The 17,971-nt window shown below is 43.9% G+C and overlaps 1 protein-coding gene across 1 annotated transcript in view; it reads right to left on the reverse strand.

The window, feature by feature from the left end:
• The window catches only part of LOC146178434 (uncharacterized), a 93,781-nt gene that overhangs the window by 39,057 nt on the left and 36,753 nt on the right, over window positions 1-17,971 (reverse strand). The window contains exons 3-4 of the mRNA XM_084579969.1: window positions 16,078-16,322; window positions 14,129-14,289 (exon numbers count right to left, since the gene is read on the reverse strand). Coding sequence (XP_084436095.1) covers window positions 14,129-14,289; window positions 16,078-16,322 — 406 coding nt within the window. The remainder of the gene's footprint in view (window positions 1-14,128; window positions 14,290-16,077; window positions 16,323-17,971) is intronic.

A 17,971-nucleotide genomic window follows, 5' to 3' on the forward strand; every position in this document is an offset into this window, starting at 1 on the left:
CACACACACACACACACACACACACACACACACACACACACACACACACACACACACACACACACACACACACACACACACACACACACACACACACACACACACACACACACACACACACACACACACGCGCGCGCGCGCGCGCGCGCACGCACGCACACACCGTCTGTAGTGTGCGAGCGAGCAAGAAACGAAATTTGAAAGCAGTGACTAAATGGCTACGCTAACATAGGATCGGTTATAAAAAACATATCAGTTCCATGTATCTCATGAAAAAATTTGCATGCCATGCTTAATAGAGAATGTACTGTAGATGCAACATAAGTATTCAGTTAGATTTAGAGTGGTTCGCATAACGGTATTAAGAACCTACTGCAGCGATTTTGATGGAATTCGATTGCGGCGAGGACATCGCTGCCGAACCTTCTTCAACTAAAGTAAACTACAGCAGCCGTACCGCATAAAGTCCTGATTCAATGCAACGACCGAATTTAAAACCGCAATTGCCTCTTTTCGCAGTGGATAATACTTGTAGTCACGCATACAAATGTGAGTTAGAATTTCAACAGCATCCAGAGCAATATTCGAAACTTTCTTGTCAAGCCAGAGAACGCCAACATTTTCTGTGCGATCACTGCCAGTGCTTTTACGACAACATATGGAATAAATATTCAGTCCCCGTCGCACGCGCGCAGCAACGTGTGGTTATGCCTTGACCGATGTCAGGGCACTTCCTTGTGAACATGCCGTTTTTGCGCAGACTTCGAAGCAAGTGTGTGCTTTATCTGATGTTGAGACTGATATTTCGTTTTCCGTTTAACTGATGTTTCCACTCATCTGAAACGCTGAAAGGTAAAACGGAACACTGGAGAAGACACAGTGGGTAGACGAGTTTCTTTTCTCTTAAACTGTATGAATATTGCCGCAAGAATTTCGTCCGAGACGAGTGCGCAGTTCGGTTTTACGCGTCCGACGAAATAAACTCGCACTAAATATTCGGTCGTTGGAAATCGAAATCGCTTTTTCGATGGCAGGAAAGTGTAAAGACGAAATACACGACGAGAACTTTCCGACTCTAGTTTCTTACCGCATATAGCGCGTCCGCCCTGACTTGAACTCCATCGTTTGAAGTTGGCGGCTTTCAGTATTTTGTACTTTTGTACATCAAGGCTTCCCGTATTATCTTCTAAGCCTGGTAAATTTCTAAGAATATAATATTGAGAAAAAGAAGCGCCAAACACCTGGAAAAATATGGAGATATTCCGCATGCTATACCAGGTCAGATCGAAAGCTCGGCGCTCAAGTAAGGCTTGCCATTCAGTAATCGAGTAAGCGAAGGAGTGAGGCACTGTGCTCAATCGATTGATATGGAAGCGAATCTGTTATATGCTAAGCAAGCAGTGGGCCCCGACTATTCAGCCTCACTAACGCTCAGCCTCGTTCCATTGAGTGATAGTTTGCTAAGACAACACAACCGTAATTTTTTCGCCGTTTCTCCTATTTAGCGAAAATAATCGATTTCTTTTGCGAGCGGGGTCTTATAGTTAGTAAGTGTACCAATAGTTTGTCTTCTTTTTCGTATCTAGGGCAGCGTGCGTCAGAGTGAACAGATCGACCAACGTTAAGTGCAGCGATTAGCATGTGTGCACAAAGAAGTCATCTATCTTCTTACCGAGCGAAAACACAGTGGGTGCTGAAAGAGTTAGAAACGAGCCTACGCTTCGAGGAACGGAAACAGGTCGGCGCAGAATAACTGATAACCACTACAAATGTAATATTCCGGGCCTGCAAGACAATAGCATGTTAAGAGATAGTGAGCACGATAACTTAATTCTATTTAAAGAAAGAATTACTTCACATTGGCAGTAAACTGACCTTCCTGAAAAAGATAACCAGTTCTGTGTTCGGTAGGTAATGAATACCCAGAACTGGGAACCGCTATGAGGGCAGGCACTGCTAGATTGGAGCCCAGAAAATTTGATTCAATAATGGTGCGATGGCTAGCATAAAACAAAAGAATTACTACGATGTCACAAAGGGAAAAGAATGGAGATGATATCGACGCCAATATATATAAATCGTTAATTGCAATAATATTTAAATGCGCAAGCTCGTGGAAAGGTCGATTGATCCGCTGATGTGAACATATCAAATCTCGTAAGCGCAATAAATAAAAATGAGTTAAAACTCCTACGTGGAATAGTAGTTGCGGTACACGCTCTCCTTCGGAAAGAAGTACTTGAAATGATTACGCGTCGCTAACTATTCCTCACTCTATGTATTGGTTAAAAAATATATTCTTTGTTTGCAATGCTTTCCTGAAGCAAGTTCGAACAATTACGTACGCATCTGGAGCGTACACATGAATTTAATAATAAAATGAAATAATGTGCGAACAAATGCTTCCTTCGACGGCTGTTATAAAATTGTTATGAATCGTCACAATGACTTGGAACGTATGCGTTTTGGACACTGTTTTGTTCCCGAGACACAGGTGTGAGGCCTTAAATAGCAGCCAGAAAACGCCTTAAATAAATATTCTGTGGTTTTTCCTTTCTCAAAACTTATAGCCACTAACATGTTATCCATTCGCGAAAATATCCTTCGTTATTATTGACTTAGCATTATATGCTTCATTTCGCTTGTTTCCTGTGTCAGATATGAGCTGGTAAAATGATAAAAATAATCAAAATGCGCTGCGCCATTCTTCAATTTGTGTTGCCCGTAAGTACTGGGCCAAGAAAAATGCAAAGTTAAGTCATAAGTCAGCATTTCTTTGCTTCCCGACTCACCACCCGAAAACTTGTGGCCATGCATACGTTGCGGCATTAACACTACCCTATTTCGTCCCCACATTGATATCGAATGCATTTCTCTGCCATTTATCCTAATAACCTATAAGAAAAACATGAGAACACGGCAAAGGCCAGGCTAACATATCCCAAATCGAATGAATTACTCAGCCGCTTTACAAGTCAAACGCAGTGATTCGATCTTCAATATTAAAGATAATCCGTACGACTGCCGTGAAAGCTATAACAGAGCGGGTTTAAAGAGAAAAAAGAATTTGAAAAATGAATGAATGAATAAAGCTTTTATTTGATTGAAGGGATGGCTCTCGGTTGCTGTCTGGGTAATTAGGGAGTTAGAAAAACAGAAAAATAAAATGCTAAGGAGTCATTCAGAAGCGAATCGTCGTGCAGAGCGTAAAATGTATTATAGAGCGAGGTCAGGCTAGTGGCCTAAAGTGCTGAAAAACAAGCAAATTAGCTGACCGCAAGTAAAGAGAAAAGTTTACAGTGCCTAAGGGGATCAACGAAGTAACGTTGAAGTGGTTTCTTCACAAAGAAACGAAGTGAACCAGTGTTGGAATAGAGAACAACCCTCAATCCCTTTTTTCGGCAATCGTCTCCGTCAATGTATGCATACGCACCTTTTCCAATACCACGGTACACTAAACAACTTCGGAAAACAGCGTATCTTTGCAGTTTGCGCTTAGGAATGGCTTGAAACGAAAGCTATTGGTGAGAATAACGTCAGAGGCTCTACGCATTTCACTTTCTCAATCGCATGAAGACAACACCAACGCTTATATTCACAGACATGTGACACGTTTGGTACTGTGCGCGTACATGTCTCCGTAATTAGCTGTTTTTCATATCATAGTTTTTGTTGATGTAGTGGTTGTTCATGCTTTGTTGTTCTTGTTGCGGACACACACGAAACTGACCACCGCGTGTGGAACACTGCCGCTCTGAGATTCCCACCTGCTTTTATTCAAAATTTCTTCGTGGAATTGGCGGGCTTTTTGGCTAGCATCAGCTCGTGTTTTGTCTCCCACTGTGCCAGTTGATTCCTATTATCTCCGACAAACTTGACTCTTTCGAGCTTCCACACTGTTTACTCTCAAAAACCTGCCACGTGCGAACTCTTTCTTTTGCGAAGATGAAACGCGTGAGGCTGATCTTCCATTTCCTGCCACTGTCATAGTTTCCAACTAGCCCAACTGTCTGCACTGGTCATAGTTGCGGCTACTTAATTTGTTCTTTTTTTGGTGCGTCCTTTCTGTCTTAATTCTTCTCATCTCTAGATGTTTATAAACGCTGTTTTTTATTATCCGGGCTTACTTCATTGAAGAAAAAATTAACAAATAGTGCCTGCAAAGACGTTTAGCCTCACAATGTAACTTGGGCATCATGGATTCAATGCGAAAAACGCAAAAAATGAAGGGCAGAGAAAAACTTTTGTACCACAACTAGGGCCACTTTGATGCGCGTTTAAAAAAAAAAAAAACATTACTAGAAGGAAAAACGTCTATGACGTTTGACATGAATTTTTCCTTAATGTACACACAAATTACGCTGAAGTGCATCAATTCCGGCTCGCGGTCAACTACGGCGCAGCTTCAATCTTCGTTCATTGGGGCTGCCTAAGCTTGCGTCTTGTCATTTGTGTTTCTTTCAGAAGGCTTTAATAGAAGATGCACTTAAAGCATGGACATTCCGGGCGTGTGCTATGTCATTTGTTTCAGCATAGCTACCATTCAGTGCAAATTCGAGGTCTGTATTTTGTAGATATACATTATGCTTCACATTCGACATGGTTTCGAAATAATGTCAAATGTGAGGTCTAGCACGAAACCTAACCTGAGGGTTAACTCAATGCTAAACGTGATAACTCTTCAGACGGTTTTAAAATATTTCTTCGGAATAGTATTTATCTGAGATGATACTTTCCTATAACGTAGCGCCTAGCGAGGTTCGAACCAGGTCAGAGGAAATGAGACCGGCTGGTTTTCCTGATGCTTTCGACCCTTCAGCCATTATCGCAACCTCTTGCACCAGCCTCTCGGATTTCGAGTTCTTGAAGCTTCGTCGTAGCCACTTTTTAGCTGTTATTCCCGCACTTCCCTATTCTGAGAGGGGGCGGGGCTGCCATCGCGGTCATGCAGTGAAAACATCCAGTGAGTCAAGAAATAAAATCACTCTCCTAAATAGCAGACGATAGAGTGTATTTACCTGCTGCGTTCCAGGTTGCGTACGTTGTCTAGGCAGCCTAACATGTAACCAAGCATACAGAAGAACTGGCCAAAGCTATAGTTTTTCAAACTGCAGAGAGAGACGCTAAACGCGTTTTCCTAAGCGTTACAAACATCAAAGTTTAAAAACCGTCTCAAGTAAAGCCCAAAAGCAGCTGAGGAATCGAGCGTGCTGCTCAGCTGAAAAAATAGGGAAAAAGCCAGGAAGAGTATGAGCATTGCTGAGGCCGCAGAGTAGGCAGGAGCCAAAATGGCGGTAAGTTCACTTTTGTCGGCACGTAATAAGGGTCCTTGGATGGAGAATATGGTCGAAACATCAAAAAGATATCTTAAGCTATACCATTGGTCAGGCACAACACGTAGTTTCCTCTGAAACGGCGCCATGAGCTTTTGCACGAATCTGACTGCCGTTATAGCAATGTATAGGCCGTACATCTCTCTCTCTCTCTCTGTTTAATTCCGTCTATATATGCCGTTTAACCGACATGTTCGGTGTTTATATTCAAGGCAGCCATAAACGCGAAAATGATGGTAGAGTTGCAATTTTCTTTTCGCAGCCAAATATCAGGTCAAAATTACGTACACGTGAGTGAAAAAAATTTGCAGGTAGCGGTGCATCCCTCATGATAAAAAAAGAAGAACCTAAGGAGCCTCTTAGTAGGTTTGTTCTTGCATGATCTACAGAAGAGCGCTTACTCCTTAAATCACGAGAACGATCTCTCTAGAAAACGATGCGCTCATCAAAAATGAAAAAAAAAAGAAAGTTTAACTCCTTATTGATCGGCTTAGCTGTGAGCATGATGAGACGTATACAGAGACTTCAAAGCTTTGTATGCGCTCCATATACCATGAGTAGAGCTTAGCGCTGTGGCTGGCGCGTCGGGGAAGCGTGACGACACTAACATACGTTGAAAACTGTTGTCAGTACGATTCCAAAAGCTTTGAGAATTGGTTGTGTGAAGCCAATTGCGCCATAGTCGTGATTTTGCTATTGGAGACCATACCTACAGAACTAACAAGACGTGAAAAGCGGGTTAGAAAACGTAATGCACAGCAGCCCCTGTGGCTCGTGGTTTATTGCCTGTGACATTTGACTGTGTGCTCTAGCGACGCGGTTTCGCTGCTGGATGCGATGACCGTACATTGACAAAGCCAAAATACGAAGAATACTTTTGTACTGCGCCTTGTCTGCTCACGTAAAGAACCCAATAGACGTTCTAAATTATTCCAGAGCTCTTCACTACAGCGTATCTTGAAGCCTACGTTCCCTTCAAGTGCGTTAACTCCCGCAATTTACAGTTTATTTTCCCTTCTTCAAGACATGTTTGCTAGATCTCTATCTTTCTTGCAACGAATACATTCTTGACACCACTTCCTTAAGGGTGCTCAACTTGGGATGTTTCTCGAAGCAAAATACCTTACTCCAAAGGCTTCTAACGACGTGTTCCGTCAAGCTGGAACGTTACTGAAGATAACGCAGAAGAATCGAGCGAAGACTCCTCCGAAGAACAAGAGCGTTAAGCGGATCAAAAGGAAGGCAGATATCGGGGTCAAAAAGATGAATAATAGGCAGTCTACGAGGAAGTGTTTTCGCACTCTCGACAGCATTGACATATACACACGCTAGTAGAGCGCGCTTGTGGAGCGCTCGAAAACGAGCCAACCTGGCAGTTATGTTTTTCGCCAAGACGAACGCTCTCGGTGGTGATGGACATTGGAGATGTGAACTTTAGTGCTCGGGTACATCAAGACGCTCTCCTGATTGCTTGTATTATTTTAATAATGTGCTGATGTAAAGACAAATTATAAGTCAGATTTGGGGAGGAACAGAGGACAAGAAAAAAGGCTGGGGGAAAGTAACGAAGGTGGAGAAATAGCCCGAAGGGAGTTGTTTAGGGAAATGCTCTTTTACCAACGTGTCCTCGCCATGTAGGCATGATGCCTGGCCTACGCACGGAAAAGCATGAAAATGAGAAAGGGTAGACGGTCGTGGGTACTTACAGGGGTATAAATTAAAAGAATGTGCTAAGTAGAATTTTTAGGTTCACGTCTTCGGGCGATGACATCACTCGTCATAGCGATAGGAAACGCGTGAAATGCGAGGAGGAAAGGAGAGCATTGTAACGCTAGCAAATGGAAATAATGCTTTAATGCTTTAATAATGAAGTAGCGGAGAAAGAATGACGAAAATATAAAGGTGCGGAATTACAGGCTACATCGACGGCAGTAATACACTTTGCCTGAGATGGAAAAGCGAGACTGAAGAAGAGCGATGGCTGTCTCAATAGAGAGGCGCAACAATAAAAACCAGCCATGCGTAAAATCTATAACTTACAAGTTCGAGGCCCACTAATTACGACGTTGGTCGAAGCGGAGTGGATGACACACAATGTGCCACTGCCGCAATACATATGAGCTGAGAAGAGCGTGGTGAGACCAAACAATTCAGTGCTTGACGATGTCTTGGTAAACAAAAGTTGAGGGCTGAAAGCGACATGAAAGGAAGAGCAGAAAAAAGAAAGAAGTGCGAATACACGCAAAAATTCTTCTACATAGGCTTGCTTTTTTCATCTTCTTCACTTTGTTTTTATTCTAGGAAGGAAGGTATGGAAAGAAGGAAAGAAAGAGAGAAAAGAAAGAAATGAGAAACTTGAAAACTGTATTAAAATATGTGAATAGTGGTAGAACTCATTTAAAACAGTTACACCGCAGTTCCATTAATTAATATATACCTTTCCTGTCGCGCTGCTGAGAAGAATGTCCAAGCGTTCATATCAATACTAATCGGCGCAAAAACAATAGTTTTTCTGGAATAAGAAATGTCATGCGCCCACTTCTCGGTGACATTAATGCAAGCGGGGTCGCAAAATAAATTACCAAAATAGTTGAAATTCATAAAAAGGTGCAAGAACTTGCGTTCATTGACGGAGACCAACGAACGTAACTCGAGCGATAAGCCAGAACAGCAGCAACGTCAGAATAGGCTAAATATATCAAGTCATAGAAAGCAAAGATGGACTGAAACAAATGGACTGCGCAATGAAGAAATCGCAACGTTCTACAAAATATGATTAATGTGATTTCGCTTCATTGCTTGTCTTACTTCTGTTTCCGAACCACCGGAGGCAAAGCACTGAACATTACGCCACATTCTAACTTATCGCTTTTTGTTCTTTTATATGCTCCCGGAAAAAAAAAAAAAAAAAAAAAAAAAACGCCAGTGCTGCACATCCGTATAATATATTCGCAAAAGCTAATGGTACAGTTCTTAACACATTACGCAAGAAATGTACAGCCAGCGGCGATGTCCTCAATCAGGATATTTAAAATGAATGTCTTGCTTCTCATCGAAATAATATAAGCTTTCTTTGTCTCCTTGCAAAGCATGCAGCCTTGTCGCAACCGATTAATAATTCCTTAAATGTGTTTCGCAATAACGACAGCAGACACTCAACGTTCCTAGCGGTTCCCTTATGTGTTTTTGGGAAATGAAAACAAACAAAATGATAATCCGTAGAAGAAGCCTACGCTGGGTTCTTAGCTGCCTTTATGGAGCTGTCACAAGCTTAGAAGAAAAAAACATTTCCCTTAGGCCGTAAGCAACTTGATGAGTTTGCGGCCTCCTTAAGAAACTTTCGGAAGTGAACAAACCTGCAGATAGAATAAGTGCGAAGACGGCAGAGTGAGGAGCCCTGATTGCGCGTTCGCGCTTGTCTCAAGGTGATCGAATGAGCGTCGCCGACCAGAGCACCGTCAATCAATCATGACTCTCCATCTAGCCGGCTTTCTACGCCGTTGACTCCGAGGATAGAGGGGTGGGGTGAGAGGCCATGTATCCGCACTGCTTGCAGAGAAGCTAGAAAGAAGCTAGGAAAGCGTTGGCGTGATGAACGACGCCTGTGTCTCTGCTATTAACTCACTCGATATGGGACTACAGAATAGAAGACGGAACTCGACGTCGAAATATTTAATGATTTTGACTGCGCCTCTATTTTGTTCGTTCTTGCTCGATTGTGGGCCCTGCTTTTTCTTTTCTTTATTCCCTATTCTTGATTTGCATTCCTTTTCTCATATGACGGATACTATAGTGTTAGTAAACGTTCCGCACATCAGAGAAAGTACAACGTAGTAACTTCTTAAGGCACCCACAGTACTCACGAGTGCCTAAGTACACCTCTACTTAATCTCTCATATATATAGGGATTACAGTCATCGAAATGAAAGAAAAAGCAGGGGAATCAATTGACTTTTCTTTCTATGTACCGAAGGATAATTCATTAAAATGTACAGGAAAACCAACCATATGTGCCCACCGCGATCCGAACACACAGTCTCTTTAAATCAGATTAGACAACTGCCGCCATAGCGCTGTTTGTAGACCGCCGTGCCTTATATACAAAACAAAAAACATATTTCAATCTGATCTTTTCGCATTGATCATCATCAATACAAGTCCAACTGTACCCACTGCAGTGCAAAAGCCATTTCCATACCAGCTGCGTCCATTTTATCCCCAAACACTGATTTAATCTGTTCACCTAACTTATGCTTACCCCTGCTACACCTGCAATCCATTGTAATCCAGTCAGCCACCCTTAGTGACCATCGATTATCTGCTGTTTACGTTACATGTCCTGCATGGTCATGCCCATTTATTCTTCAGTTTCGACTAGAATATCATTAAGTAGCGCTTGTTCCCTGATTTATTGGGAAGCGTTCTGTCTCTCAACGTTGCACCTATCATTTTTTTGTTCCAGAGCTCTATGATGAAAAGAGTAATTGAAGCTTTTGTCGTTAGCCTCTACATTTCAGCCACATTGGTGAGTACCAGTAAGATACAGATACAACCCATCCCCCCTTCGACGTAATGCCGCGAACCATTCAAATCTCTGTTGAATTTTTTAATGGCCGCCGGCATGCGGTCCTGTCACTGTGATTGTAGCGCAAATGTAAATTGTGTACTCTATATATTTGTTCATGCTCTTTGTCAAGAGACGCGGATTCATGGTTTCCTTTATCGCGGAGATGCGCCGAGATGTATCTTGAAGGATTCCAGCCACGCGCGCGTGTTTCTCACCATCATCATCATCATGAGCCTGACTATACCCATTGCAGGGCGAAGGCCTCTCCCATATTCATCCAATTAATCCGGTCCTGTACGAGCGGCATCCACTTGAACCCTGCAAACGTCTTAACCTTATCCGCCTACCTAATTTTCTGCCGCCCCCTGCTACGCTTACCTTCCCTTGGAATCCAGTATCTTGCCCTAATCGACCAGCGGTTATCCTTTCTTCGCGCTACATGTCCTGCCCATGCCCATTTCTTCTTCTTCATTTCCATTAGAATGTCATTGACTTGAGTTATTTCTCTGACCCACACTGCACGTTTCCTATCTCTTAACGTTATCCCTACCATGTTTCTTTCCATAGCCCTCTGAGTTGTCCTCAACTTAAGTAGAACCCTCTTTGTTCAGTTTCCAACGGCGGCCTGTCGATCATGGGCGGTTGTGTCCAATTACTGCACCAAGGTGGCCAATTCCTGTTCTGGTGAGGGAGTTCGTTGCCGGAGGTGTTCACCGGTATCAGGTCGCACCCCAACCCCTTCAGCTTAAACACTCACGTGTGTTTCTACAATGTTTCAAATTATGCTAGCAACCGTCTGCGGTTTTATCTAGATTTTTCTTTCGCTGCCTTTAAATTGGGCGCTGACGATGTAAAACGCGCATTCTCGGTTCGACGACCAGCGAGCACGTTCTCTCCTATTGCCGCCGCCGAGTTCCTTAGTTCTTTTGGGGGCGCAAGTCATGCAATAAAGAGTTGATTTCCGTACCATTAAGTCTATCTTCTCTTTTCGTGCCTACAGCCTTGTCACTACCACGTGGCAATAACAAGACTGCGCTCCCTGCCTCCCTTTATGGGGGCCTTCTGGGTCACGAGTGGCCACCAGTTTGAACAGTCAATTTCAAAAATCGCAACATTACCCTGGCTGACGGGGTACAGCGCAAACACGTAGGAGCCTCCTGTTCTCTGCCAAATTCGATAGTGAATAGCGGATGTTTTCCTTTTGAAGAAAACATGGGACTCTCTGCCATACCTCTTGCCTGTGCATGGCACTGATGTGAATCTTGCATGATGAATGCGGCTGCATCCTGCTTTTAAAGTAGTTTTGGCATGCATGCGACCACTGGGACAGAGGTAAGAAGCTCTGTGCTCATTAAAGCAGTACTGGAAGGCCCTAACATTAACGTGGTCGGCAGGGAGCTTTCTACGCTTCGACGTAATGACTTCCGTTCTAACTACCGTTCTGATGGCCCTTTAATTTGAAGCACGCTTCTTGAGATCGTTTCAACTCACTTCGGCGAGGAAGAACTCATTAAGTAAACGCTAGAAAAACTGAGCTGAGAAAGATATATCTATGCTCCGTCAACGTAACGAACTAAGCGTCTCCATTGTGCTCTTAGTATCGGCTCTGTTGAAAGTGTCGATGCATATCGTGATCGGGACTCTGATAGCGCGGGTAAACTTAATTAGCTTAATTTAGTTGGCTCACATTCGATGGCCGGTGCACGGCGACAGGCTGGCACACAACGAAAATGAAGAGCTTTCGTATCAAGTGGATCGATAACTCAACGCGAGTCCTCTTTCCGCCCCGCTTTAAACAAACGTATTTGCATAAATGCTCCTTCTAGCCTCGTTCTCTCCCTTCGGGTTTTCCGGATCCATAGACCAACGGATTGCACCTAGTGACAAAAATCTCACCCGGAAACCACAAGGAATGCAAATGCGATCCAACGATATGAAAAGTGACTAAAACTTGCGTATTGCTACGTTACCTATCGGCAGTAATGGAAACATAATTCCGAGCTCTGCAGCGAAGGAAAGCGTCTGCTTGTATGACATTGTCGCGACAGGCAGTGTAGTCGCTGTCTGGCAGTATTCAAGATAGCCTAGTTAAGTTCCTCTTTTGCAGTGTATTTTCGCAGCTGGTCCGAGTTAGTAAAGCGATAGTTTACCTTTCTTGCTATACCTCTTTAATTTCTGTAGTACTTGCGTGCGGGCTAGCTGGTTAGATGAATCTGAAGACTTCTGGCGCTGCAATCTCTTGTGTGTGTGCGCGTATGTGTATATGTGTGCGTGCGTGTGTGTGATAGGAATTGCAATGCGTAAGCGTACTCATTATTATTATGGCCGCAAATGTACAGGTGAGCATGTAAGAGAAGGAAGCATCCTATTATGTCGTATGCGCAATAGAGCCTATCTCGAAAGACATCTACACCAACTGCGCGTTTATGTGGGACCTACTGGTGAGCACTTGAAGCGTGGATAGATGCCACACTTCCCAGTTTCGACCAAGTTGCGCGTAATATGTATTAGGAAGACAGTGCGTGCTCCGTTTGCTTTTATCGAAGCCAGTACTTCCTCCTTGTTAAAAAGATGAACTTGGTAAAAACATGAGAGTGCAAGTACGCCCCGATGCTCTCCATTATTATTATCTTGATTATATTATCAATATTGAAATACTGATTATATTTCAACATTGATTATCAATGTTGAAAAGATGTACACGGCAATGTACGCAGTCAGCTGTCGCATTTCTGGAGATGACCCTTATGCTGACATGTCAAAAGGCCATGGCCGAAACAGTTTCTGTAAAAAGAGCATACGCTTCCGTCGGCGTCTCAGAACGCGTTAGGTGAACTTAATCTCTCACCACTTTTAAATAAAACAGCTTCTGTTTTTACATTCGAAATATTTGTAATAAATCAAAGTCATTTTACTGCACTTACACGAATGACCTTTCTGTCATTCATTCTTCATCAAAAGTTTGGTGCAATGATACGTCCAGTTAATAGTGAGATGATGTAACTGGGAGGCGCTCTATTTATTATGAAATAGCAATCAATTTAGCGGTTAGAATAAATATGCACAGACAGTCTGGAGAAGATGCATTCATCCTTTCGGCACTTCCGGATTAGAGACCTAGCTTTGAAGTTCGTCTAAATTGACGGTACAGTGTATTTTTATTACGACATGATTAATATGTTCTTTTCACCCACGCGAATACCTCGAGGTGACCGTAATGTAAAAATAACAATTCAATGCATGGTCTATTTTCTGGAAACTTGAAGACCTCATTCGAGACGAGCCGACGGCCCGTTCCACTCTGATGTAACGCGCCGTCTGCTAAAGGTCGTTGGCCTTGAAAACGTCGTTCAGCAATTAAGACTCACTACGGCTTTGGATTCTGCGAGGACTTTGAGAGCTTCCGCGAGGCCACAAAACGCTAATTATATATCTGCAGTCGGCCAGCTACGGACTTCGCTAGAAGGCTGGCAACGATGGTAACACGAGTATTATTCACGGTTTGATATGCTGAGAATGTTTCCTGAATATCTTGCCGACAATCTGCCATAGTCTATCTAGCGTAGACTTCGCAACTCGAAACATTTTAATGTATAATCAGTAATGTGCGTTGCAGTCAGGAGTTGTCCGCGTAGGCGACTCATTCCTCCTCCCTCTCACTACAGGCAGTATTTTTTTTTTTAGTCATTGGCATGGGTAACTGAAAATGGACGTGACATTCAGATAAGCGGCTTCAAATGCTACTAGAAGAGCGCCCGATGAAGTGAGAGACGAGAAAAAGGAATCAAGGCCGGCACTGAGTAGAAAACCGCTGTTCTAAAACTCCGCTGCTGGCCAAAACGCATCCTGTGTTCTTGCAGAGCATATCATCCACTGCTCGCGCTGTGATGCCGGAGAGAGAGAGAGAGAGAGAGAGAGAGAGAGAGAGAGAGAGAGAGAGAGAGAGAGAGAGAGAGAGAGAGAGAGAGAGAGAGAGAGAGAGAGAGAGAGAGAGAGAGAGAGAGAGAGAGAGAGAGAGAGAGAGAGAGAGAGAGGTTGAAGAGTTCAAGGCAGTATAAGGCCGACACGGAAGGTGATGAGCACTCACCCAACTGCAAGGCATAGTAGATTTTCCGAAGCACAATTCAAGTCCTTTTGAACGTTGGTGGCGTGGGTTTGCTTTGCTGTTGTGTTATCCCCTCAATAATGTACAATTATGATAAAAAAATTCCCTCTCCTGACTACTCACCCGAGATGGTCTTGACGAGGATTTCGACACGTGCTCTGGCCTGTTTCTTTGGCGAACCGCCGTCTTCGGCGATGACGGTGAAGGCGATCATGGAGTCGGCGATGTCCAGGAAACTGCGATTCAGCATCACCTCGCCCGTGATGCTATCCAGGGCGAGATACCTAGACGAGCGCGAAGTTAATCAAAAACCTTGGTCACGGAAGTGCTTGACATTCGACTTACAGCCCAAACACTGCGTTCAAAACACAACACCGTTGTTCAAGGAGGCTGTAGAAGTATCCCGAATCACTCGCTATATAAGATCCGGTTTAGAAGATTGATAGCCTCTTTAGAAGATCGAAATGGATGAGATTGTTAGCGTGTCACAACGTTTAGACTTTGCGTGCTGTACCGATGATGCAAAGTATGAACTAAATGTTAAATTGTTCCTGCACAATATTTTTGATTGATTTCAATTACTGTTGTAAGTCCTGTACTTAAAGCTGCGTCGGCGCTGGTTTCGAAATAACTACAGCAACCACCGCTGCTTAGCACCTCACTGTAAATGAATGCCGAGATAGTTCGGCAATGAAACCTGAAACGAGCTTAAGATGTGCTGTTTGGCCTTCTCTATTCCCCTTGCATTTACAAAGAGCTTCGCCGAAGAATGAATATGTTGCTCTCGTGTCGCACTGACTCGAACTTTGACCTTGTGGATATCGACTAGTATAAACCCCTTCCGCGTTCGGCCTCAGATAGTCGTTGGATCATCGTCGCCGTGGACCACCTCACTCGCTACGCTCAGACTGCAGCTCTGCCCGCACCTAGTGCTCGCGACGTCGTCTCATTCGTCCTTCATGAATTCGTCCTACGTCATGGGACTCTTCGGGCTTCTCCTCGACCGCGGCCGCGTTTTCTTGTCTCATATCCTTTACGATTTATTGGATGCGTGGAACACTGTGCTTCAAACGACTACTGCTCACCATCCACAAACAAAAGGCCTCACCGAAAAATTTAATCAGACACTTGGACATATTCTCGCCGTGCACGTTTCCTCGGCGGCGCACGGCTACCTTCTCATCCCGAGTAAGATTACGGAAGAAACGATTCGAACACGTCGGAATTAGAGCGTGTATTCGCTGCAGTAGAGCGTGCTCTTCGGAAATAGGCGGTTTCTTTGGTGCGTCAAGCTTTGCCATTGCATCCACGTTGATATTATGAGAATCATGAACATGACAGCGAATCCGGGTTATGCGTACAGGGAAAGGGTGATTTGTGAAGAGCTGCTGAATGGACCGTGTAATTTGGAATGCGCGCCGAAGAGCCTCAAAGGGCGGCGAGGGATTCAGAGTAAACGTGAACTATACTGAATATCCTTACGAACGGAAGGGATTCAATTACAGTGTAGATCGCTTGAAGTTTAAAGACAAGACGGGTGGACGTATGCGCGTTCTACGTTGTGCGGAAGTTGAGGATGGGAAGGGCTATACACAGCAGTAACTCCCTGTAGTACTGCGTGTAATGCATTGGTGTACATAATAGACCCTGGGGGTAGGTGAGCGGCTGATACCGGCGGGTAGGCAGGGTAGAGTATTGCCAATAACCCCTGCAATCGTATGTAATATTCTTCTATATTAAACTGTAATATTATGGAAGAACAGTTTTTAAACGATGAGTTTGAGGAACTGTTTATATGCTCGATTTGCCTCGCGCTGGTCAACAAGTTCAGTGACTGAAATAGGTTCAGCGTGCTCTTGAAAGATGGTGTATGCATGTAACATGGGAGTGATAAGTCACAGCGCACATACTCCACTTACTCCACATAATCAACGACTCATGTTACGGATGCCCGTCGATAACATTACCTTGTTTTCCTTTATGCATTCACAAGACAACGGCCATAAAAATTAAGGCATTGAAACCGTGTCATAACAGTTTACTCAGGAAAGAAACAGGTCGGTATAACTTACCTCAACGCCTTGGTGGATTCCGGTCCGGCCTCGAGGGTGTAGTAGACCTCGGCGTTGTATGGTACTGGGTCTGGGTCCTGGGCGCGTACCTGGAGCACCCGGTATCCGGGCCGCGTACGTGTCCGGTGCACCTCAACGCGGTACGCAGAGTGCTCGAATCGGGGCGGGTACTCGTTGGGCACAGTTACCTCGATCTGCATCGTCTTAACTTCGGTCACACCCTGGCTCACGGCGGCTACGATCACCTACACCACAAGGAGAGATGAAAAGAACACAGGGAGAACAGTGAACTGACATCATTCTGTTTTTATTGTCTCTATATAATTAATTAATTTAATAATTCATACTTAAAAGTTTGCGCGTGGACACAAGGACACACGCAGAAAAAGCCCACGCAGCCACCGCGAAAGCCTCCAGAGAAGTTGACTTAAAGACGAAGAAAGTTAAGGAAGGGGCAGTTGTAATGCTGCTCCGCCACAATCTGGAGAAACTAGCAAGTGACACCAAGAATGCTCAAGAACCTCACCTAGTAGCTTCACGGCGAAAACACATAAGGAAGTGCATCCCGTTCCGAGCTATTGGTTCCGAGTGGGATACCTGGCAAGATATGATGGTCAAGTACCTTCAGAAGAACCTGGGGAGCCTGACGGTGGAGGACCTTTCATCATTCAGAATTCAGAAGCTGTGGTGAGCCTTCTGAGCAGCAGCAACTCTGGGCAGTGCACCGCCTTCGGTGTCGACACTGAGGACTCGTTCTATTCAATGCCATGTAACGAGCTCATGAAAAGCGTCCAGGACTGCATTTCGGAGCGCAATGACGAGCCGCATTCGTATCCAGGCGTGGTGTTTCGGTGGGGTCGTTTTTAGAAATTCTAGCGTTTTATCTTCAGTGTACAGTCATAGGGTGGAAGGGAAAGTTTTTCGTGCAGCGAACCGGCATTTGTATCTGGTCACGTGTGACCCCCGTCCTCAGCAGCATTTTTCTAGCGAAGATAGAGAGAGCCATAGACCAGAAATTCGGTGGGCTCATTTCAAGGGCATGTAGATATGTGGAGGTCTATTTAGTCTCATCATTCGTTCATTCATTCATTCATTCATTCATTCATTCATTCATTCATTCATTCATTCATTCATTCATTCATTCATTCATTCATTCATTCATTCATTCATTCATTCATTCATTCATTCATTCATTCATTCATTCATTTTGAACCTCTCAAGCGGCCATTTGGAGCAGCGTTTCCGCAGGAGAGTTTTTAATGTGGATGTTAACGGTGATCCATTATTTTATTTACTTAGGGCAAGGTGCTGAAATGAATATAATAAAAGGCCACATAAAGAAAAATGACGTCACAAAATCTGGGATGCGAGGCCGAACTGATACATGTACAAGGGATGCAGTACAGGGCTGTCATTTTGCTGTTGCTTTAAGCATACGGGAATTTTAAATATAAAATTACGAATTGAACAAAATGAAGAATGAAAACTGAATATCATGTAGAAAATCAGAGTGCACACATGAAAAGAAGGACAGAAACGACAGGCGGAAATAAAAATGCAAGGATCTGTATAAGAAATGCGTGGGAATGCAAGGACAGAAATGCGGAATAATGGAAAAGTTGAAGGAAATTCAAACAGAGCTCCCAAGACTTCGATCACTGTTCCATTATCTCGACAGAACCATAAATTCTCCCATAAAGAGCGCAGCCTGCTCTTCTTTTCATCTCTCCAGGCCAACTGCGATGCCCCGCTGCCGAGAAATAGGAAAAAGTACTAAATTTCTCAATATACTGAGCTCTCAAAGTAAGCGTAAAAAATACACAGGCATCGTTGACTTTTTTTGTCGCTTCTATTTCTTTTAATTTTTTTTAATGTACCGGCTCTGATGCTTAAT

Source organism: Amblyomma maculatum, chromosome 9 (assembly GCF_055883805.1).
Source record: "Amblyomma maculatum isolate TAMU_Amacu chromosome 9, ASM5588380v1, whole genome shotgun sequence".
Taxonomy (NCBI): domain Eukaryota; kingdom Metazoa; phylum Arthropoda; class Arachnida; order Ixodida; family Ixodidae; genus Amblyomma; species Amblyomma maculatum.